This window comes from Camelina sativa, chromosome 8, assembly GCF_030686135.1.
Source record: "Camelina sativa cultivar CO46 ecotype springtype chromosome 8, ASM3068613v1".
NCBI classification, from domain to species: Eukaryota; Viridiplantae; Streptophyta; class Magnoliopsida; order Brassicales; family Brassicaceae; genus Camelina; species Camelina sativa.
Window position 1 is genome coordinate 27,320,728 of NC_141887.1, and position 18,101 is coordinate 27,338,828.

The 18,101-nt window shown below is 38.9% G+C and overlaps 5 protein-coding genes across 6 annotated transcripts; 2 read left to right on the forward strand and 3 right to left on the reverse strand.

Annotated features, from left to right (window-relative positions):
• The first annotated feature begins 92 nt into the window (after window positions 1–92).
• On the forward strand, window positions 93–1,083 carry LOC104709912 (iron-sulfur cluster co-chaperone protein HscB homolog). Its single transcript, XM_019228839.1, has 5 exons — window positions 93–418; window positions 576–672; window positions 756–845; window positions 937–1,002; window positions 1,057–1,083. The coding sequence occupies exons 1-5, from the start codon at window positions 93–95 to the stop codon at window positions 1,081–1,083; spliced, it is 606 nt and encodes a 201-aa protein (XP_019084384.1).
• Window positions 1,047–5,152, reverse strand: LOC104708465 (putative pentatricopeptide repeat-containing protein At5g06400, mitochondrial). 2 transcript variants are annotated; one of them, XM_010425041.3, is made up of 3 exons: window positions 1,764–5,152; window positions 1,366–1,431; window positions 1,047–1,201 (listed from the first exon to the last, which is right to left on the reverse strand). In XM_010425041.3, the coding sequence occupies exons 1-3, from the start codon at window positions 4,824–4,826 to the stop codon at window positions 1,139–1,141; spliced, it is 3,192 nt and encodes a 1,063-aa protein (XP_010423343.3). In that variant the 5' UTR covers window positions 4,827–5,152; the 3' UTR covers window positions 1,047–1,138. The 2 variants fall into 2 exon arrangements, with proteins under 2 accessions (XP_010423343.3, XP_010423344.2); XM_010425042.3 differs by lacking the exons at window positions 1,047–1,201; window positions 1,366–1,431 and adding an exon at window positions 1,516–1,666.
• Window positions 5,153–5,457: 305 nt separating this feature from the next.
• LOC104708467 (fasciclin-like arabinogalactan protein 17) lies at window positions 5,458–10,334 on the reverse strand. Its single transcript, XM_087461985.1, has 3 exons — window positions 6,544–10,334; window positions 5,847–5,964; window positions 5,458–5,759 (listed from the first exon to the last, which is right to left on the reverse strand). Exons 1-2 carry the CDS (start codon window positions 7,847–7,849, stop codon window positions 5,891–5,893), a joined length of 1,380 nt encoding a protein of 459 aa, XP_087318111.1. The 5' UTR covers window positions 7,850–10,334; the 3' UTR covers window positions 5,458–5,759; window positions 5,847–5,890.
• Window positions 8,023–12,640, forward strand: LOC147940530 (uncharacterized). The gene is made up of 8 exons (XM_087461338.1): window positions 8,023–8,323; window positions 8,615–9,476; window positions 9,635–9,721; window positions 9,820–9,902; window positions 9,953–11,502; window positions 11,589–11,601; window positions 11,673–11,963; window positions 12,006–12,640. The coding sequence occupies exons 1-8, from the start codon at window positions 8,023–8,025 to the stop codon at window positions 12,638–12,640; spliced, it is 3,822 nt and encodes a 1,273-aa protein (XP_087317464.1).
• A 3,849-nt stretch (window positions 12,641–16,489) lies between these two features.
• Window positions 16,490–17,574, reverse strand: LOC104708468 (uncharacterized). The gene has a single exon (XM_010425044.3). The coding sequence runs from the start codon at window positions 17,179–17,181 to the stop codon at window positions 16,708–16,710; it is 474 nt and encodes a 157-aa protein (XP_010423346.1). The 5' UTR covers window positions 17,182–17,574; the 3' UTR covers window positions 16,490–16,707.
• Window positions 17,575–18,101: the final 527 nt, after the last annotated feature.

Below are 18,101 nucleotides of genomic sequence, written 5' to 3' on the forward strand. Positions count from 1 at the left end.
ATTAGACTAAACCAATCAAGTCGGTCTGATTCGATTAAGGGACACAAGTACACAACGATCTCTCTAGAGCCAAAGCCTCGTGCGATACCGTAATGAAGAAAACAAAGACGCTGGTGGCTTCCTTCTCCACCCTTTTCAGACGAACACATCCTTCAACTTCACGGTGTAATCCACTCGCTACGATTCAATCACAAACCCAATTGCGTCGCGAGTCTCTGCAACATCATTCTTCTTTAGCTGAGGCTCTCGCGGGTCGACTCCGATTTCCCGGGAGATCTTTCAGCTCGGAATCTGGAACCGGGAAGACAAGCTCCGGCTGCTGGAACTGTGGCGAGAAAGCTGCGTTTTTGTTCTGTAACTCATGCCGTAGCATTCAACCTGTTGATGATTCCGTCGATTACTTTCAGATATTTGGCTTGTAAGTATAATTAGAATCTAGGGTTTGAGCCAAGTTTAGATTTTTAGTTGGATTCAACTAGATAGCTGATTACATCATGTAAAAGATGAGACCTTTGAATTTGGGTTTTGAAATTTCTCATTCAATAACGTATTTGTCTTGTTCTCTCTGTAATTAGGGAGAGGAAGTATGAGATAAGCCCTGGAAGCCTTGAAGGCAAGTACAAAGATTGGCAAAAGAAGCTACATCCTGATTTAGTTCACAACAAATCCCAGGTCTCTTTTGTTTGTAACATTCTCTTTTGATGTTGATGTTATTACTCATCTTCTCTTAAACTTAGCTTTTGCTTTGTTAACAGAAAGAAAGAGATTACGCGGCTGATCAGTCTGCTAAGGTGACTGAAGCATGTCGGACATTAACCAAGCGGCTGTCTAGAGCAATGTATATAGTAAGAGCTCTTCTTCACTATTGCCATTGTGTGTTAAGGATTCTCAAAAGCTGCAGTGTTTTTTCTGAAACTATTTGATTTGGTTATGCAGATGAAGCTGAGTGGCGTAAATGTCAATGAAGAAGAAACAATAACAGACCCAACATTGTTAATGGAGGTAAGTGGATCCACTTGCAAAATATTAGCTTGAACTTTCTCTGCTACCGTAAAGGTTCTCAAATACATGTCAGTCATATAAATAAACACATTCACTTAGTTTTTATTCATTGAAAATGGTGTTTAGATTATGGAACTCAGAGAGGCCATATCAGAAGCAGATGGTTCAGTATCGTTAAACCAGATCCAATCCCAGGTACCTTGAAAATTCCTGATTGATCTAGCTTCCTTCAGATGCCTAATGCCTTGGTCTTTCGTTAACTTTGTTAGCTTTCCAAACACCTTAAAATCTGCAGCGTTGGTCACTGGTTGAATACACTAGACTGATCTAATCAATGTGATTTTTTTGTTTTCCTCTAGGTACAAGAGAAACTGAAGCAGTGGTCTGACTCTTTTGTCGAAGCGTTTGAAAGCCAAAGGTTTGATGAAGCTGTAAAATGCATACAGAGAATGACCTATTACGAACGAGCCTGTGAAGAAATTGTGAAGAAGCTATGAGGCAAAGTAGTCCTCCTTTAAAATGAACACTTTTTAATTTATATGTTTGCCTCATAGCCTTACCGGTCACATTTGAAGGGAACACATCATGGCTCCTAACTACAGTATCTTGGTTTAGTTATAAAGAACAGAGGACTTTGTAATAAGAGCATTTGCAGATTTCGTTGCTAAGAAAAAGATTTGATTAGATCCATTTGTATGAGGTTCTATCCATTGATACAGAACTACAGTAATTTGTCAGAGAGAAAGAGGTCATGTGGATACCTTTCGCTGTGCTACTAAAGCCGACTTCTTCTGTTGAACAATCCGGGCAATATCCTGCTTGCCTTCTCTGTTTAGCCCATAGAAAACTGTCCGGAAATTGATAGTGCTTGGAGCAATACCCTTATCCAGCATCTCTGACAGAAGCTTCAGCGCATCTTCAGATTTGCCTGCTTGGCACAAACAGTTTATGAACTTACTGTATGTTGTAAAATCTGGTGAAGTCCCTTTCTCTTCCATATTGCGGAATGCTTTCCAAGCCTCTTCCACTTTTCCCAGGTTCATGTACCCACAGATCATTGCCGTATATGTAACAACTGAAGGTTCACAGCCTTCTTCTTCCATTTCCTGACATGTCTCGAGAACCTTATCGAGCTGTTTCTCCTTGAAGAAGTGAACAATCAGAGATGTGTAAACATGAACACTAGGTTTTATTCCCATTTCCTTCATGGAATTCACTTTAGCCAATGCTTCTTGTAACTGTCCTCTCAGCAATAAACCATGAACAATGCTTCCATAAGTATACTGATCTAGTAACGATTTCTCTCCTTCAAAATTGTTTAATTCTGATAGAGCTTCCTCTAGTTTTCCAATTCGACAAAGAGCTCTTATGTAAATGGAGTAGGCCACAGGGACTGAGAAGCCTATCTTGCAGAGAGAATCCAAACAAGTTTTTGCTTCCTTGGTGTTACCAACTTCACATAAGCATCCCAAGTAGTCTTGGACTAGTCCTCTATCTGGGACAAAACCTGAATGAATCATCTCGCGATATGTTCTGGTGGCTTCCTCTACGTTCCTGCCTTTCTTCTCGCAAAGAACTGTAATTAAACACTTGAAGGTCGAAGAGCTCGGGATCAGACCCATATCTTTCATTTCCTTGAACGTTCTGATAGCAATGTTGGTAAGACCGGTTCTACCATACTGCATTATCATGATTGCCCATGTATCTTGTGTTATCAAGCAGCCTTGTCTTCTCATCTCGTAAAACCGACTTCTCATCTGGTTAAAATCTTTCCCACATCCTGCAACTTTGATGCTCATGTTGTATGCCTCGGAACTGTGCTTATAGCCATTTCTCTTTCCCACCCATGAAAAGAAACGTAAAACAGCGTTGCCTTGTATCTTAGCATTACGTAGAACCTCAACTACCAGTTCTGGCGTGAACTCAACTGTCGATTCTTCTAGAGATTCTTTGGTTCTCTCCCAGTCACGAGAGGATGATAACATACGACAAATTTCTTGTACCTTTATTTTATCAACAGAAGAAGAAGCTGGTGGACGATCTGACTCTTGAACAAGCTCATCCTCTTGCCTAAATTCTTCTTTGTCATATCCGTTTGGTTGTTCTTGACAATAGAAATTGCATTTTTTCTGGATTTCTTTGACAAGTCTAATTTTCTCCTTTTCACCATTTTTCTCCATACTAGAGATAACCCAAGAGAACATATCATTCCTAATAGCTATCTTGGAGGCGTGCATCTGATTAAGTAGCTTTAGGACCTCATCATATTTTGCTGATCTGCAGAGCTCCTTTGCAAAGATCGAATAAGATTTCCATGTCGGTTTGATGCCCTTTTCCTCCATGCTGCTAAACACTTTCCATGCCTCTGCTACTCGGTTTTGGCCCAAATAACCAGCAACCACTGCTGTGATAGCGACACTGTCAGGCTCAATTCCATTCTCTATCATCTCACTGAATAAGTTGCTACCCTTATCAAACTGTTTCAACTTGAAAAGGTGTTGCATAATCTCAGTGTACGTAGAAACTCTAGGTGTATGCCCTGAATTTTTTATAACCTCAAACTGTTCAAGTGCTTTAGAAACATCGTTTTGCCTGAGATACCCACTGATAATAATCCCATAAACATTTGAGTCATCCAATTTCCTTCTCTTCATTATATCAACAATCTCTAGAGCATCTACCATTCTATTGGCTCTGCAAAGCCCTTTAACCAAGATCTCAAAATATTTAGCGTCTATGCACACTTCCTTGTTTTTCAGCTCGCGGATCAGTTCCAACGCTTCTTTTATCTTACCTGAAACACAAAAACTCTTGAGCAAATAACCAAAAGCCTCATGTTCTGATATCTCACATATCCTAACCATGTCATCTGCAATGGACTGAGCTACATCAACATCCTCTGATTTCGCTATACAATCCAGTAGCATCTTATACGTTCTCAATCCAAAAGTAATATCCTTTTCCATCATTTCTTTATAGAACTCAAGCGCAAGATCACCTCTACCGGCGATACATAGAGACCTAACCATGATATTGTAAGCTGCAGCATCGAGTTCGAAACCACTTTTTCTCATCTTCTCAAAAACTAGAAGCCCTTTCCCAATCTTTTTGGCTTTCCCGTACACTGAGATAAGAATAGTCCATGTCCTAATATCCTTACCACAAGCGTTCTTCTCCATTTCTTTAACCAGTTCGTCAACCATATCGAGATCTTTGGCTTCCCCAGCTATGCTTAACATGGTGTTGTATATTCCAACTCTATGTGAAAAACCATCCTTGTCTTTCACCCAATCAAAGAACCTCCGAGCCAAATGAGGAACCTTGAAGCACCTCTTCAGTACATTCTCTACTATCTCCGGTTCAAACCGAAAACTCAGTTTCTCTAACCTCTCCTCCATGGAAACGATATCGTCATCTGCCCTGACGACACTCGTAATCTGATGAACCACATGGCTGACGTCGACTTCTTCAAGAACAACTTGCTGAGCCTCTTCTTCATTCTCGCCTGAAAATAGCGTTGCGGCATTTTCACGAACACCTTGCGTGCAAGAAACTGATGCTCTATCACCACCACCACATACTGGTGGTCCTGACTCATGAGATCTGAGCTGCGTAGTCTCATCTGGTTTGACAACATCCGATCCTAAAATCTCAGTAATCTCATTGAAGAGTGAGGTGAGAGCAGCAGCTTCTGCTTGGATCTTCGATGGGGTGTCACGGGTTTTACTATATTTCGATGACTTTGAGAAACCTGAGAAAGAAACGAGTGGGTTCCTTCGAGTTGGATCAAAAGAGCAGGACTTTAATCGAAACAAGGCTTTCATTGCTCTTACTCAATTCCAACATCTACTGTGATGATGTTAACAAAACTCAAAAGTCAAATCAGTTGTTTTTTTTGTCGTCATCAAAAGTCAAAACAGTTGTGAAAAGTAAAACACAACTTAAAACTGTGAAATGTTACAATAACGGGTCATATTATTATATGTAGGGTGATGGATGGTATTAGATTTTGCTGTTTATAGACTATGCATTATGGCACAAATTGGTCCTGGCTTTGATTGAAGAACAAAAAAAAAAGGCATCATAGGAAACACAACAAATAATTGAGGGAGCATCGATGAGAGACCACATGGAGAAAACAAATATTTCAGACAACTTCAGTATCAAAGACTTGATATTTCTCACAAGAAACTTGACCACAAAGACAGACAGCTAGGTTTGTGCTTTGTCCTCCAATAATCAATAAAACACAGCCATAGCCAACTCATTATCCACGTGATTAATTATTCTACCAAATATGTTTAGAATACATTCTCCCAAAGATAATAAAGTCAGAGTGAGAGACATTGTAATCATAGTGATGACTATAAATTTAATTATGATTCTCTTACCATACCAACTGGAATTATACTTTCCCTGTAGTAAAAGCCAAACAAAGGACTCCAAAACAACAAATCCTAAAGGTGAGAGAAAAAAAAGTCTTTGTTCTCCCTTTTTTTATTTATGGTACTCTCAATTCTCTCTCTCATACACCACCAAATTAATTAAAGAATGATTGATATATCTAATTACAGTATTCATAATCCAAAGACCAAACCAAAACACCCCCCAAAAATATATATTTAAGAAATGAAGAAAAATAGAACTCAACAAACCCACCATCCTTCTCCATTCCATAGAAGTTTGGTGTTTTTTGAAACGTTGTTGTTGGTCCTCTCTTCGTTTTCTATTCATCCAAGGCCAAACCCTTCAATCAGCTGTGCAAAGTGGAAATACATGAATTCCCGTTTACAACAGTAATCGCTTGAACGGATCAATGAACAATCGAATCGTAAGAAACAAACCTTTTTGAATGTGTTTACATCAATTCTTTGGCGGGTTTGAGAATTCACCGGCATTTGCTAAGGTAAGTGTCCTTGCCAAAAGCACCAAGCATGCTACATGCTACTTCCAACAATCTCCCTGTTTGTTTCAATCACAACAGTAACACCTTTATTAGGTCAAAGTCAATCACACACACACACTCTAATCTGTCCATAATTGTCACCTTAATTATAATAATATTCTAGATTTGTACTTTACAAACAGCTTTAAATAAAATACCCAATTTTTTTTACCTAACAAACATATTGAAGGTAGGAAACATGACAAGATGCTAATAGCCAGCTAGTTAATGGCTATGACCAAAACACACACAAAATAACAATAACTTAACCCTTCTTTGATTCTTGCTTGTGGTTTGATATCATTCAATAGTCTCATAAATTTTTACTTTCCTAACACGCCTCTAATCTACACCTCTTGCTCGTAATTGCAGCATCCGGAATCTATTCAGTTTGCTCGGCTAGACGCATCTAACATTCTTCGAACCCTAATCTTGTTCAAATTACTAGACTCATCTTACGTTCTTGGACCCTAACCTTGTTCTTACACACCCTAACATTCTCAAGATCTCATTGCTCATTCAAACTATACTAAAGACTACTGAAGTCAGATCAATCAAACACTAGACAAAAGACCAATAACAAAAAGAGAACATACCTCTTCTTGGCTGAACAACTTTCTTAACCGGTATCTTAACCGATTCAACGATCTCCTCCTCTTGAGGAAACAAAACACCATCAATCCCCTGAACCGAAATCCGACCGTCGGTATAAATATCAGGATCGAACAAATAAGCCGACCTCTCACCGTCACCAAACTTAACCGAACCATCAGCTTCCTTAGCCGCAACCTTGTGAGGAAAACGCAGCGTATCGAACTTAACCTTGCCAAATCTCCGAACAGAATTGTACATACTCTCCTCCGTCTGATACTCAGGGATAATATGGTAATACACAATCTGCTCCGGCGCTCCTGGCTCACTCAGCTGATCCGTGGTCAATTTCGCCATAGCTTCGTCGTTGGGAGCCAGAACCGTTAAAACATAGCCTTCTGACACCAACCGACCCATCTCCGTCGCGAGTGACGTCAGATTCACGAGAATGTCTGCCATCTCGTTGTATCCGCCGTAATGTAACAGTGTGTGGATGAAATCTTTGACTTGAGCTTCACCGTCGAAGTGGTGGTGCTTGCCTCCAGGTCCAGGAGCTGGCGCCGGAGCTAGAGACGGACCAGGAGCCATGGCGGATTGGATCGGAAGAGCCGGTGGAGATCCGGCGGGGACTGGAGCGGTTGGTTTCTTGAGACGGTTGGTTCTAGGGTCAACCTCCGGAGCACCTTCGGGTAAGACGGCGGAGATTGACTGGAGGCTACGGCGGCGATTGAAATCTTCTTGAACGGAGCGAGGGATGAGAAGCCGCTCGATCCCGTGGATCAATCCATCGGGTCGGGTCAAGTCATCGGGTCGGATAATCTCAGCTAAATCCACCATCTTCTTACCGTTTCCGTTGCTCAAGTGAACCTGATCGTTACCAAGCGTGTGGTGCTTGACCCGACCCGATTCTTCTGAGGGCCATTGGTCCGACCCGACCCGATTGGGTATAATGTGGAACATGAGGAGTGTTTGTAGAGATTTGAGATTACCTGGCTGGAGCAAGAACCGCTTGAACTCAGGGTCAAGGTCACGCTCAAGAGCTTCATTGCGAGGGGCAAATATGGTAATATTGTGAAGACCAACGGCGTCTTCGAGTGTCTGAAGGAGAAGAGCTTTTTCGACGAGCTCAGCTAGCTCAGTGTAACGAGAGTCGAGAAGAGCTACGAGGACGGAGTTGGAGTTGATCTGACCTGACCCGGAAGAAAGATTCGTGCTCTTGGGTAATGCAGATGATGCGGTAGAGGAGATTAGGAAGAAAAAGAAGAGAAAGAGATGAATGACGGCGGAGCCACCATAGATGCGGCGATCCATGGAGCTCTCTCTGTAAGATCCGATTATCAGAAAGATGGAAGAATAAATTTTCTTTCTTTCTTTTTTTATGGTGAACACAAAAAAAGTAGACACAAAAAAAGTGACGTCTAGTGAAAATCAGAAGCGATTTTTTTTCGGGTCTGATTTTAGCACTGTTAAGCTTTGTTTTTTCGATGGCAGAAGTTCCGCCTTCTCCCCTTCCGCCGACTTCTCCAGATTTTTCTTCTCCTTTCTCTGGTTCTTTTTTACCGGTTCAGTTTCCTCATTTTGTCGATGCAGAGATATCAGATCTGTCTTCTTCTTCCTCTCTTCCGCAGCCAATTAATACTATTCCCTTTAAGAAAGGAGTTCTCGGAGCGGTTCCTTCTTCTCTGGTTAGAGACAATTCGTCTCTTCCTCCCTATCCCGGACAAGCTTCTTCGCCTGGTGTTACCGACTCAGGGTTTAATTGGGCAAAAAATCTTACTTCTTCGGGTAAGATTCCTGTTTCATCAGCTCCGATTTCTATGTCTACCTAAGGTCGCCCTCGGGTTAAAGTTTCAAATTCTATGTTTGAAAAAGGTGCAAAGCTTCATGAAAATTTTATTGTGGGCATCTTCTATGGAACGGCTCCATCTTATGGGAAGATTTAGGGTGTTTTAAACTTTCTGTGGGGTAAAGATAAAAGAGTCACAGTTCATAAACTGACCTCCAATGCTTTTCTATTCCATATCCCCTCTCCATCGTTAAGGAATAGGGTGCTGCAACATGAATTATGGCATGTAGGTGACTCTCTGTTCTTTGTCACGGTTTGGAAGTCAGAATTCAGTTTTAATCTTCCTTCATTAGTGAAAGCGCCAGTTTGGGCATCTATTAAGGATATCCCTTTTGATTTAATCACTCCAGAGGGTTTAAGTATCATTTGTAGGCCGTTGGGGCGAGCAGTGGATCATAAACCTTTCACTAGTGTCAACTCTGCCGAGGTAAAAGTAATTGTAGATCTTATGAAACCTCTTCCATCGGTATTGGAAATAGAACGAGATGATGGACAGGTCTTGCTTCTTAATGTCTCTTACCCTTGGTTACCTCCTCTTTGTCCTCTTTGCAATGAAATTGGACATAAAGCTTCACTTTGTCCTACTGCTATTAATTCACATATGCAATCTTCTTTGGCTGGAAAAGAGAAGCAAACCCCCAAAGGACCTGGAAATAATGCTTCTTCATCAACTCATGTGGAAAAGCAACAGGTTTGGAAACCCGTGTCTGAAGGCCATGTTAAACAAGTTTCGACCCCTACTTCAGATTCTATGGTTCATGGAAAAGAAGATTTACCTACTTCCTCTCAGGTTATCAGAGCTCCCTCTGTTTCCGTTCCATCTGGGTTACCCCTTGCTCATGAATGTTCTTCTGTGGACTTGGATGTAGCTTCGACCAATTCTGTTCAGTTGCCTGAATTGGCCACCCCTAGTATTCTCTCCTCGCCTTTACTCTCAGTAGTTCAACCTTCTACTTCCATCTCAAACCCTTCTGAACTGTTATCAGTAGAGGAAAATGCTTTGGTCTTAGGTGAGATGTCTTCTTCGCTGGTTCTCTACGGTTCTTCTCCCTCTTCAGCCTCCTCCAAAGATAAGAAATCAAAGAGAAGAAGGTATGACCAAATCTCACCTGCTCAAGGTGGCGTTCTCTCCCTGCAAAGAGAGAAGCGTCACACTCCATAATTTGTTTATATGTCAGACATTTTTTTTGGAATGTGCGAGGTCTTAATGATTTTTCAAAGCATCGACCTCTTTATAACTGGTTCCGTAGTCGTCCTGTCACTTTTGGAGCTTTGTTGGAGACACATGTTAAAGAAGCTAGAAAGGATTTTATTATGTCAGTTCTTGGTTCAGAGTGGTCTCTTTTGTCTAATTACCAGTTCTCGGAGTTAGGAAAGATTTGGATCATTTTTCAAAGCTCCGACTAAAGCAACAGTTCTTTTTGTTGACCTTCAGTCAATTACTTGTGAGGTTTCTTTGGAGGATGGGTCAGTTCTTATTTACACAGCGGTTTATGCATCTACCAAGGAAGAGGAAAGGTAAAAGCTTTGGAGTTCACTTCATGATAGATACACATCTCTCTGTTTAGCAAACAAGCCGTGGATGATTAATGGGGATTTCAATGAGATTCTTAGTCCAGCAGAAACCTCAAATAATAATACGGTCAGCTCTACAAGAGGTATGCGTATGTTTGGAGACTGTTTAGCTGACTTAGGTCTCTTTGATCTTCCCTTTTGTGGACCTAAATTTTCTTGGACGAACAAAAGATCAGGAGATCCGATTGGGAAAAAACTAGATAGATGCTTGGTGAATAGTTGTTGGGTGCTAAGATTCCCTTTTAGTTTTTGTACCTTTCAAGCCCATGAGTTCTCTGATCATACACTTGGCCATATAAAGATCATCTCGCCTCCTCCGTCTTATGGTACTAGGCCATTTATTTTTTTTTCGCTTTTAACAAAGCATCCAAGTTTTCTGGATTCTGTTATGGAAGCTTGGACACATGTTGGTATATCAATTCTTACTCTTAAAGACTTCTGTTTCAAGCTGAAAATGATGAAAAAGCCTATAAAAGATTTGATGAAGAACAATTTAAGTGGCTTAGAAAAGAGAGTTGTTGAGGCTCACTCCAAGCTTAATGATCTTCAACTGTTAGTTTTGAATGTCCCTTCTCAGATCAATATTCAGAATGAAAAATTAGCTTTGGAGGGGTGGTTGCATCTTAGTCTTGCGGAGGAGAGTTTTTACAGACAAAAGTCTCATCTACAATGGTTGGGTGAAGGTGACTTTAATAATTCTTTTTTCCATAATGTTACTACGGCTAGGAATGCTAGAAATGCCATCAAATTTCTGTTGAAACCGGATGGATCTTTCACTTCATCTCTCCAAGAAACTCATGCTCTAGCTATCGGCTATTTTGCTGGGATCCTACGTTCAGTTAGACGCAGATTTTGTCCTGATTTACCTGAGCTCCTTAGTTCTTTAATCCATACAACTTGTTCGATTGAGCAGCAATCTTCTCTCTCCTCTCCTTTCTCTGCTGAAGCTATAAGAGCTTGTCTTCTCAAGTTGCCTCTCAATAAAACACCAGGACCAGATGGATTTCCTGTAGAGTTCTTCAAGACTACATGGTCTATTATTGGGCAGGAATTAACATTGAGTGTACTCCAGTTCTTTCATGATTCCTTTATCCCAACTGCCTTAAATTCCACATCTCTTATCCTAGTTCCAAAGAGGCCATGGGCTGTTGAATTGAAGGACTTCAGACCCATCTCTTGTCTTAATACGGTTTACAAGCTCATATCTCGTCTCTTGTTAGACAAATTAAATAGTCTGCTTCCTGACCTTATACTTCCAAACCAAACCGCATTTGTAAAAGACATGCTTATAATAGAGAATGTGCTTCTTGCTTCAGAAATTATGCAAGGTTATCATCTTAATTCTGGTGGAGAAAGAATCACACTCAAAGTTGACATCTCAAAAGCTTTTGATTCAGTTAGATGGGACTTTCTTCTTGATTCTCTTCAGGCTTATAAGGTTCCTCTTATTTTCATTAACTGGATCAGAGCTTGTGTGTGTTCTCCGTCTTTCAGTATTAGTATCAATGGAGTTACTTCAGGCTTTTCTTTAAAGGAAGGACGGGTCTGCGCCAAGGGGATCCTTTATCCCCAATTCTGTTCGTTATGATAATGAATGTGTTATCCTTAATGTTGAATAAACTGCTCTAGAAGGATCTTTCAAGTACCACTCTGGGTGTGAGGACCTTCAGCTTATTCATCTATGTTTTGCTGATGATTTATTAATTTTCTTAGAGGGATCAGAGCATTCTTTGAACGGAGTTATGTATGTTCTTGCAAAATTTGAGGAAATCTCTGGTTTGACAATGAATATTGAGAAAACCTCCTTGTTTTGTTCCGGTGTAAGTGAGAATAACTTGAACCGGTTAAAGACTGTTTTTAATTTGACTTCTTCCACTCTTCCAGTCCGGTACTTAGGTCTTTCCCTATGTTCCAAAAAGCTTTCAGTGAAAGATTATGATCCTTTGCTATCTCAAATTCGGAAGAAACTGAATGGTTGGACTCATAAGTTTCTGAGTTTGGCTGGTAGGTTAACTCTCTTATCTTCAGTTATCCCATGAATTATAGGTTTTTGGACTAGTGCGTTCTTCCTCCCTAAGAAGGTTATTAGAAAAATTAACAGTCTTTGCAGCTCTTTCCTTTGGCATGGAACGGTAGACACTCCCTCAGGTGCTAAAGTGTCTTGGTTTAACATTTGCTTCCCTAAGTTAGAAGGTGGACTTGTTTTGAGGCACATTAGTAGTTGGAACGAAACATGTGCTTTGAAACTTCTTTGGATGCTGTTTTTTAGAGCTGGTACTTTTTGGGTGGCCTGGATAAAAAGTAGGTATTTTTCTACATCTCCTTTATGGGCACTCAATGAAAAGAATGCTTCTTACTCTTGGAACTTCAGAAAATTACTTAAGCTTCGTTCCAAAGCTCTTAAATTTCTTAGCATCCATATTGGAAATGGTGATTCTACTTTCTTTTGGTGGGATCCATGGACTCCTTTTGGATCTCTCTACCATTTCCTTGGTTCAGATGGGCCTAGTCACTTAGGGATCCCTTTGTTTTCAACTGTCGCTGACTTGAGAAATGAGAATGGATGGTCTCTTCCTAGTGCCAGATCAGAGAGACAAGTTCTTCTCCACGCTTTTATCTCTACCATTACTATGTCATCAGCAAGTGATATTCCAGTCTGGGCAATAAACGGTATAAAATAATCTTTCTCTTCTAAAGCTGTGTGGAATGTTGTTAGGTTTTCGAATCAAGTAAAATATTGGGCCCCTCTTGTGTGGCACAAAGCTGTCATTCCAAAGCATGCTATAAACTCATGGCTATTTATACTGAATCGCAACCCAACTCTTGATCGTTTGTCTACTTGGGGAGTAGATATTGAGTTAGATTGTCTTCTTTGTGGTTTGGCACCTGAATCTCGAAATCACATTTTTTCGAATGTGCCTTTTCGGTTGAAGTGTGGAGTTTGATACAAAGACTTAAGATATCATCTCCTCCTCTTCTTTGGGACCAGATCCTCCTTTGGATGCTAACAGTTTCAGCATCAAAGCATACAAAACTTGCTCTCCTTCAAGGTTGGCAGTGTACAATCTATGAACTGTGGAGAGAGAGAAATCGGCGATTTCATGAAGGTCTTTCGGTCTCTCCAGTTTCAGTAGCAACTAGCATCATCTCCACCATAAATAACAAATGTAGTTTTATGTTGTAATTGGGCTTGAAGCGGAGGATGTCTCTTCTTCAATGTTGGTTGTATTAAGTTTCTTGACAAGCTTTTAGCTCTGCTTTTTTCTTTGGTCTTTGTTTGTTTTTAATCGTTGTTACTAGTTCTCGTTCTTTTTTCTTTGCTTGTATTAGTTATATTATGTAAACTTGATCTTTTATATAATTATGAAAACCTTTTAACAAAAAAAATGGTGAAAGAGTTTACTTTTTTTTTTCCTATTTTTTTTTTTCTATTTCTTGAAGTGTCGGCGATGGCAAGTGGAAGTGTTAAGAGAGAGAGAGATGTGAGTTTGGTTATGTGTCTATGTTGTGTAGTAGTATTGGGGTTTTTTCGACTTTTCGAACCAGCCTGGTGATGGGACCACCCCGAAAGAAAAAGATTTATAATTGTTGCTGACTTTGGATGTTTTCTCACCTTCTCGACTCGGCTCGGCCTTGGCTTGTAGTTGTACTTCTTCCTCTAAGGCTCTAAACCCTTTTATTTTTTTTTGTTGCTGGAAAAAGTTATGTGTGATTTTGGTATAGGGAATGAATGAAGTGTGTGATTGATATACTTAACTTGAAAGTGAAATTAGGGGAGAAGGGGGGAAAGGTGAAAAAGGAGGCATGTGACTGTTTTGAGTTGGAAGCAAAAAGAAGGAAGCCGAAGAACGCGTGGCTTCAAAAGGAAGCTGTCGGTTTGCTACGTAAACATATATATCCCCTATGTATGTAGGTTTGTGAATGTGAATTGTGTAATGACGACCATCAACGAATAACTTACTTCCACGCCCCATCTTTGCGCGTAAGAGTCACGCCACTAAACTAGCGTTTCGTTTTTTCTCTCTCTTTTCTTTTTGTCGTCTAGCATTTTTACTGGAGGAGCGAGTATCTTGCTATCTTTTATGGGCTCAATTTGGGCCTTTTGGTCCATTTATCTTCTTCTTTCGTTATAGCTCCGATGATTTTTTTTTTTCTTTTTTTTTGTTAACCCAGGAACTTGGTAAGTTTTTCTTTTTGACATATATACGTATTTGGAGTTTGGGATCGCATATGTAAGGGATCAATCATAGTGTTTTAAGTTTGGGATAGCCATATATCATATATGTACGGAATTCACAAATGCGTATCATCCTTTCTAAAGCAGATGATATTGTAGTCCTTAATTAGAGTTAATGTGTTTTGCAAAATAAACATTTTCTAGTGACTCGTGACAGTAAATTACAGTTGAATGAACAAACAAAAGTGGAGTGACACTTCAAAATGACTATGGATCACGTAAAGCCTATAAAGATCTTCTCGCTCTCCACAACAAAAATATTAACAAGTCTCCTTTCTTATAAAAACAACTAGTTACGTTCCATCTTCAACATTAAGTTTTTCAAGTGAGCTCATAAAATCTCTTCATCTTTTTATATGTTTCCACCTCTACAGCTCACAATATTGCAGTTTAGGTCATGGAAAATCCTCGACCCAACATATATAGAATCAACCGCTTTTCATATTTTCTCCTGATTTTTCAAACTTTACGACATGTTATCATGCTTTATACTGTAACTTGAGCAAATACAATTTTGGGGATGACACCACATTGTCATTTTAATAGTATCCAGACCTTGGCTTTCTAGTTATAGCACAGGGTTGGTTGTCTTTGTACGGCGAGAAAATTGTTTTGAAAGAAATTAAGATTTGAACATCAAGTTCTAAGTACTTAACATGTCTATGGGGCTATAATGAGATGGAATTAATGATTAAAAAACCACCACATTGATAGATATATGAGGTAACACTACTCATTGTCTATTAACATTTTTTTTTTTTTTAAAGGTACTCGATCTTTACCCACCGGCCACATCTACAAAAAAAAAACTAAAAAAAATAAATAAATCACAGTTGTGAAATAGTACAAAAATAAGAAATGAGTAATATATAAAGTCCAAAGTTGCTTATATATACAGCTATCACAAAGTTTCCATTGGTTTAGGTTTGCTTAAAGTATGATTTTTTTTTTTTAACCTTAATGTTAAGACAAGGTGCATGGGATTCAACGCATAGCAAAAATTCATGGAGAATTGTCTTATCACAGCTGCATTTTCATGTGTAAAGACAATTGAAACTAAACAAATTTGTATTTATAAATAGAGATAAAAGAGGAAATAAAAGAAGAGTCAATAAATATGGAGATGAAAAGTAGTGGTGTGGTAGGAACTCTGTGAAATCAATGAAGGTCCCCACACACACACACAACAGAAGAAAAGGGTAAAGAAAGAAAAGGACAGTTTACACGAAGAGTCACACTGTACTCTGGCCTCACATGAAACCCTAATAACTTAACTTTATTCACTTCTTTTTCACTCAATGTCCTTTATTATTTCACCACCTGACTCAGTGACCCTCTCTCTCTCTCTCTCCCTCAAGCCCTATCCTGTCACACCTATACGTAGTAGCTATACCAGCTATATTCCATATCCCACGCTTCTTCCGAATCTAGTACTGGATCCTTCTCTTTATATGATCCCAACTAAACCACGTCTTAATCAAATACACTTTCAATACCATATCCCAACAAAACTAGCTAATCTCTCAAATATTTATGTTTTGTGTGTTTTAGTTAATGGTATTAGCTTTATTTCTAATGTCGAAATCACTGTTTTCTTCACAGTGTTTGATCCTTCTTAGACTGTTCATTATGGCATGTTTGCCACGTTCCAAACTCAATAGTATGTCTTTTCTCCACTTCCTCACTAAAGCAAGCTAACTAAAACTCTTTATTTTGTTTTCATTGCATTATCAAATACTAGTATCAGTATATGTGAATTCATAGATTATTGTGTAACCTAGAAGTGCACACACGACTACGTACGTTTCCAAAACTTTTGATCAAACACGGTTTACTTAGTCCATGAATCTATAATAAGATTCACGCATCATGAACATGCTACACGTAATCTTATTTTATTCTGGTTATTTTAATGTTAATCATCATACAAAATATAGCTTTGCTTTCGAGTTTTGAGTGTGATTTGACTTGTAATTATTAGTTTTCGTATCTCCAAAAAAAGTGGTCTACAAAGTCTTGTTGGAATAGAGATGTTCACCTAGTGGACGGTCTACTTTGTACGGATAAACATAATTAACCTCGTCCAAGGAAAGCTATCCATCTCCAACAACAAAGTTTTATTTTTTTCAATCATCATCTCAGTATATAGATTCCATTTCCAAATGCTTATTCCTCTTCAAAAATAACGAAGTTTTCAAAGTTGATTCCTCTGTCCGTCAAGTTTTGTAACCTTCTAATAATAATAGTCAAAGTTTGGTTTCGGTTTAAACAATACATATATAATTCTGTCTCATTTGAAACGTGAACTAATAATGATAACATAATCTATATCATCAAATTCATAATTCTGCAACATTTGTAAAGTCACAAATCCAAAAAAAGATTGATTGAAAAAAAGCTTATAGACAAATTGAAACGACACATCATTGCTATCAACATTGATCACATTTGGGTTTTACAATTAACAAATCTACAAGAATAGTAAAAAAAAAAACCCTCACCCGGGGCCCCTTAATGAGGCGACGTCGTTTCAGGTCGTGAAAGGCTTCGCCAGAAACCTCCACTGTGAAATCTGTTCCACATCTCCTTCTCCAATGCAATCACAGCTTCATCATCATCTAAACCGTCCTCGTCGTCGTCGTCGTCTTTGCTCTCTAATGGATGAACAGCGAAATGCGAACTCCCTACTTTACCCAGCTTCCTCTGATCGCAATCTCCTCCACTCTCCGAAAGCTCTTTTTTCGCTAACCTTCTCCGTCGCATACGGCGGATTGCGCGGCGGCAGATCCCTCGAGGGACCTTGTAAAAAGCGAGAACGACGAGGTTCACGACGCTGCAAGGAGCGCAAAGACATAAGGCGGCGAAACTCGCCGTCGTACCCCCGCAACACTCAGCCGTCGTGGATCCTCCGCAACATAACGACGGCGTCGAGAGACTTCGACGGAGACTCGGTTGTTTCCGGCTGTTAGAAGTCGACGGATCCATTTTATTTCGAATCACAAATCAAAATCAAGAACACGAATCTATCGAATTCGATTCTCCCTTCTTCGTCTTGTGGTATCACCAATTCGTCATTACAAAATCGATTTTTTCCGAGAGAATCGCCAAGAAAATGTAAATCTCTGGAGAATGTGAAAAGGTCTGTGACTGGAGAGTGAGAGAGAGAGCGTACGGATGATATTATTATTGAGGTTCTTATTACTCTTTTTTTTTTTTTTTTTTTTTTAACGTTTCAAACGCTTAAAGATTAAAAAAAAGCGAAAGTTATAAAGTCAGAGAAATGTGTTTATGTTTCGGTTACGTTCTCTCTGGTCTTACTACTAGTAGTAGTAGAAGATGATGAGACGAGCCATGAATCAATCATATATTTATACACTCCAAATTTCCTCTGTGTGTTTTTTTTTCAATTTTAATTTTGATTAATAATATTCCACTTAATTTGTTCTTATTTTAATCTTATATGTTAAAGAATAATACTCAACTTATATTACTAGATTAGGATTTTAAAAAAAAATCTACTTTTTATATCTTATCTCTTTTTTTCTTTGACTAATCATTAAATTTAGGATAAGAAAATATCTTGACCATTGGATAATTATCACACTAGCTCTTTTCTTCTTACTAGCACTTACATATATATATATAAATATCTTTATTAATGGATAATGCAATTACATTTTAGAAAAAAAATTTATGAATAAATAAAGGGTGTGTGATTTTGTTAACCAATTTACGAATCTTATAATATATTATGTAGATCCTATGGTAAATTATTGGGTATTTTTCATAAAAATTACACCCATTTATCCATAGACTACAATTTTCTTTTGTAATCAATATATCTATTATTTAAGAAATATCCAAACCTCAAGTATTGACTTTTTTTTTCTTTTTAGAAATAAACT

Bases quoted from the DNA above. Each gene is read 5' to 3' on its own strand.
- LOC104708465 (XM_010425041.3), bottom strand. From the start codon at position 4,826: ATGAAAGCCTTGTTTCGATTAAAGTCCTGCTCTTTTGATCCAACTCGA. The intron at 1,432-1,763 runs GTATCCACATGA...TGCATTTTACAG, and splicing joins CTTTAGTAGCACAGCGAAAG to CTTCATCAAACCTTTGGCTT. The intron at 1,202-1,365 runs GTACCTAGAGGA...GGAATTTTCAAG, and splicing joins CCACTGCTTCAGTTTCTCTT to GTACCTGGGATTGGATCTGG.
- LOC104708468 (XM_010425044.3), bottom strand. From the start codon at position 17,181: ATGGATCCGTCGACTTCTAACAGCCGGAAACAACCGAGTCTCCGTCGA.
- LOC147940530 (XM_087461338.1), top strand. From the start codon at position 8,023: ATGGCAGAAGTTCCGCCTTCTCCCCTTCCGCCGACTTCTCCAGATTTT. The intron at 9,477-9,634 runs GTATGACCAAAT...CTGGTTCCGTAG, and splicing joins AAGAAATCAAAGAGAAGAAG to TCGTCCTGTCACTTTTGGAG. The intron at 11,964-12,005 runs GTAGGTTAACTC...CATGAATTATAG, and splicing joins TAAGTTTCTGAGTTTGGCTG to GTTTTTGGACTAGTGCGTTC.
- LOC104708467 (XM_087461985.1), bottom strand. From the start codon at position 7,849: ATGGATCGCCGCATCTATGGTGGCTCCGCCGTCATTCATCTCTTTCTC. The intron at 5,965-6,543 runs GTATGTTCTCTT...TGAAACAAACAG, and splicing joins AGTTGTTCAGCCAAGAAGAG to GGAGATTGTTGGAAGTAGCA.
- LOC104709912 (XM_019228839.1), top strand. From the start codon at position 93: ATGAAGAAAACAAAGACGCTGGTGGCTTCCTTCTCCACCCTTTTCAGA. The intron at 846-936 runs GTAAGAGCTCTT...TTGGTTATGCAG, and splicing joins TGTCTAGAGCAATGTATATA to ATGAAGCTGAGTGGCGTAAA. The intron at 1,003-1,056 runs GTAAGTGGATCC...GCTACCGTAAAG, and splicing joins ACCCAACATTGTTAATGGAG to GTTCTCAAATACATGTCAGT.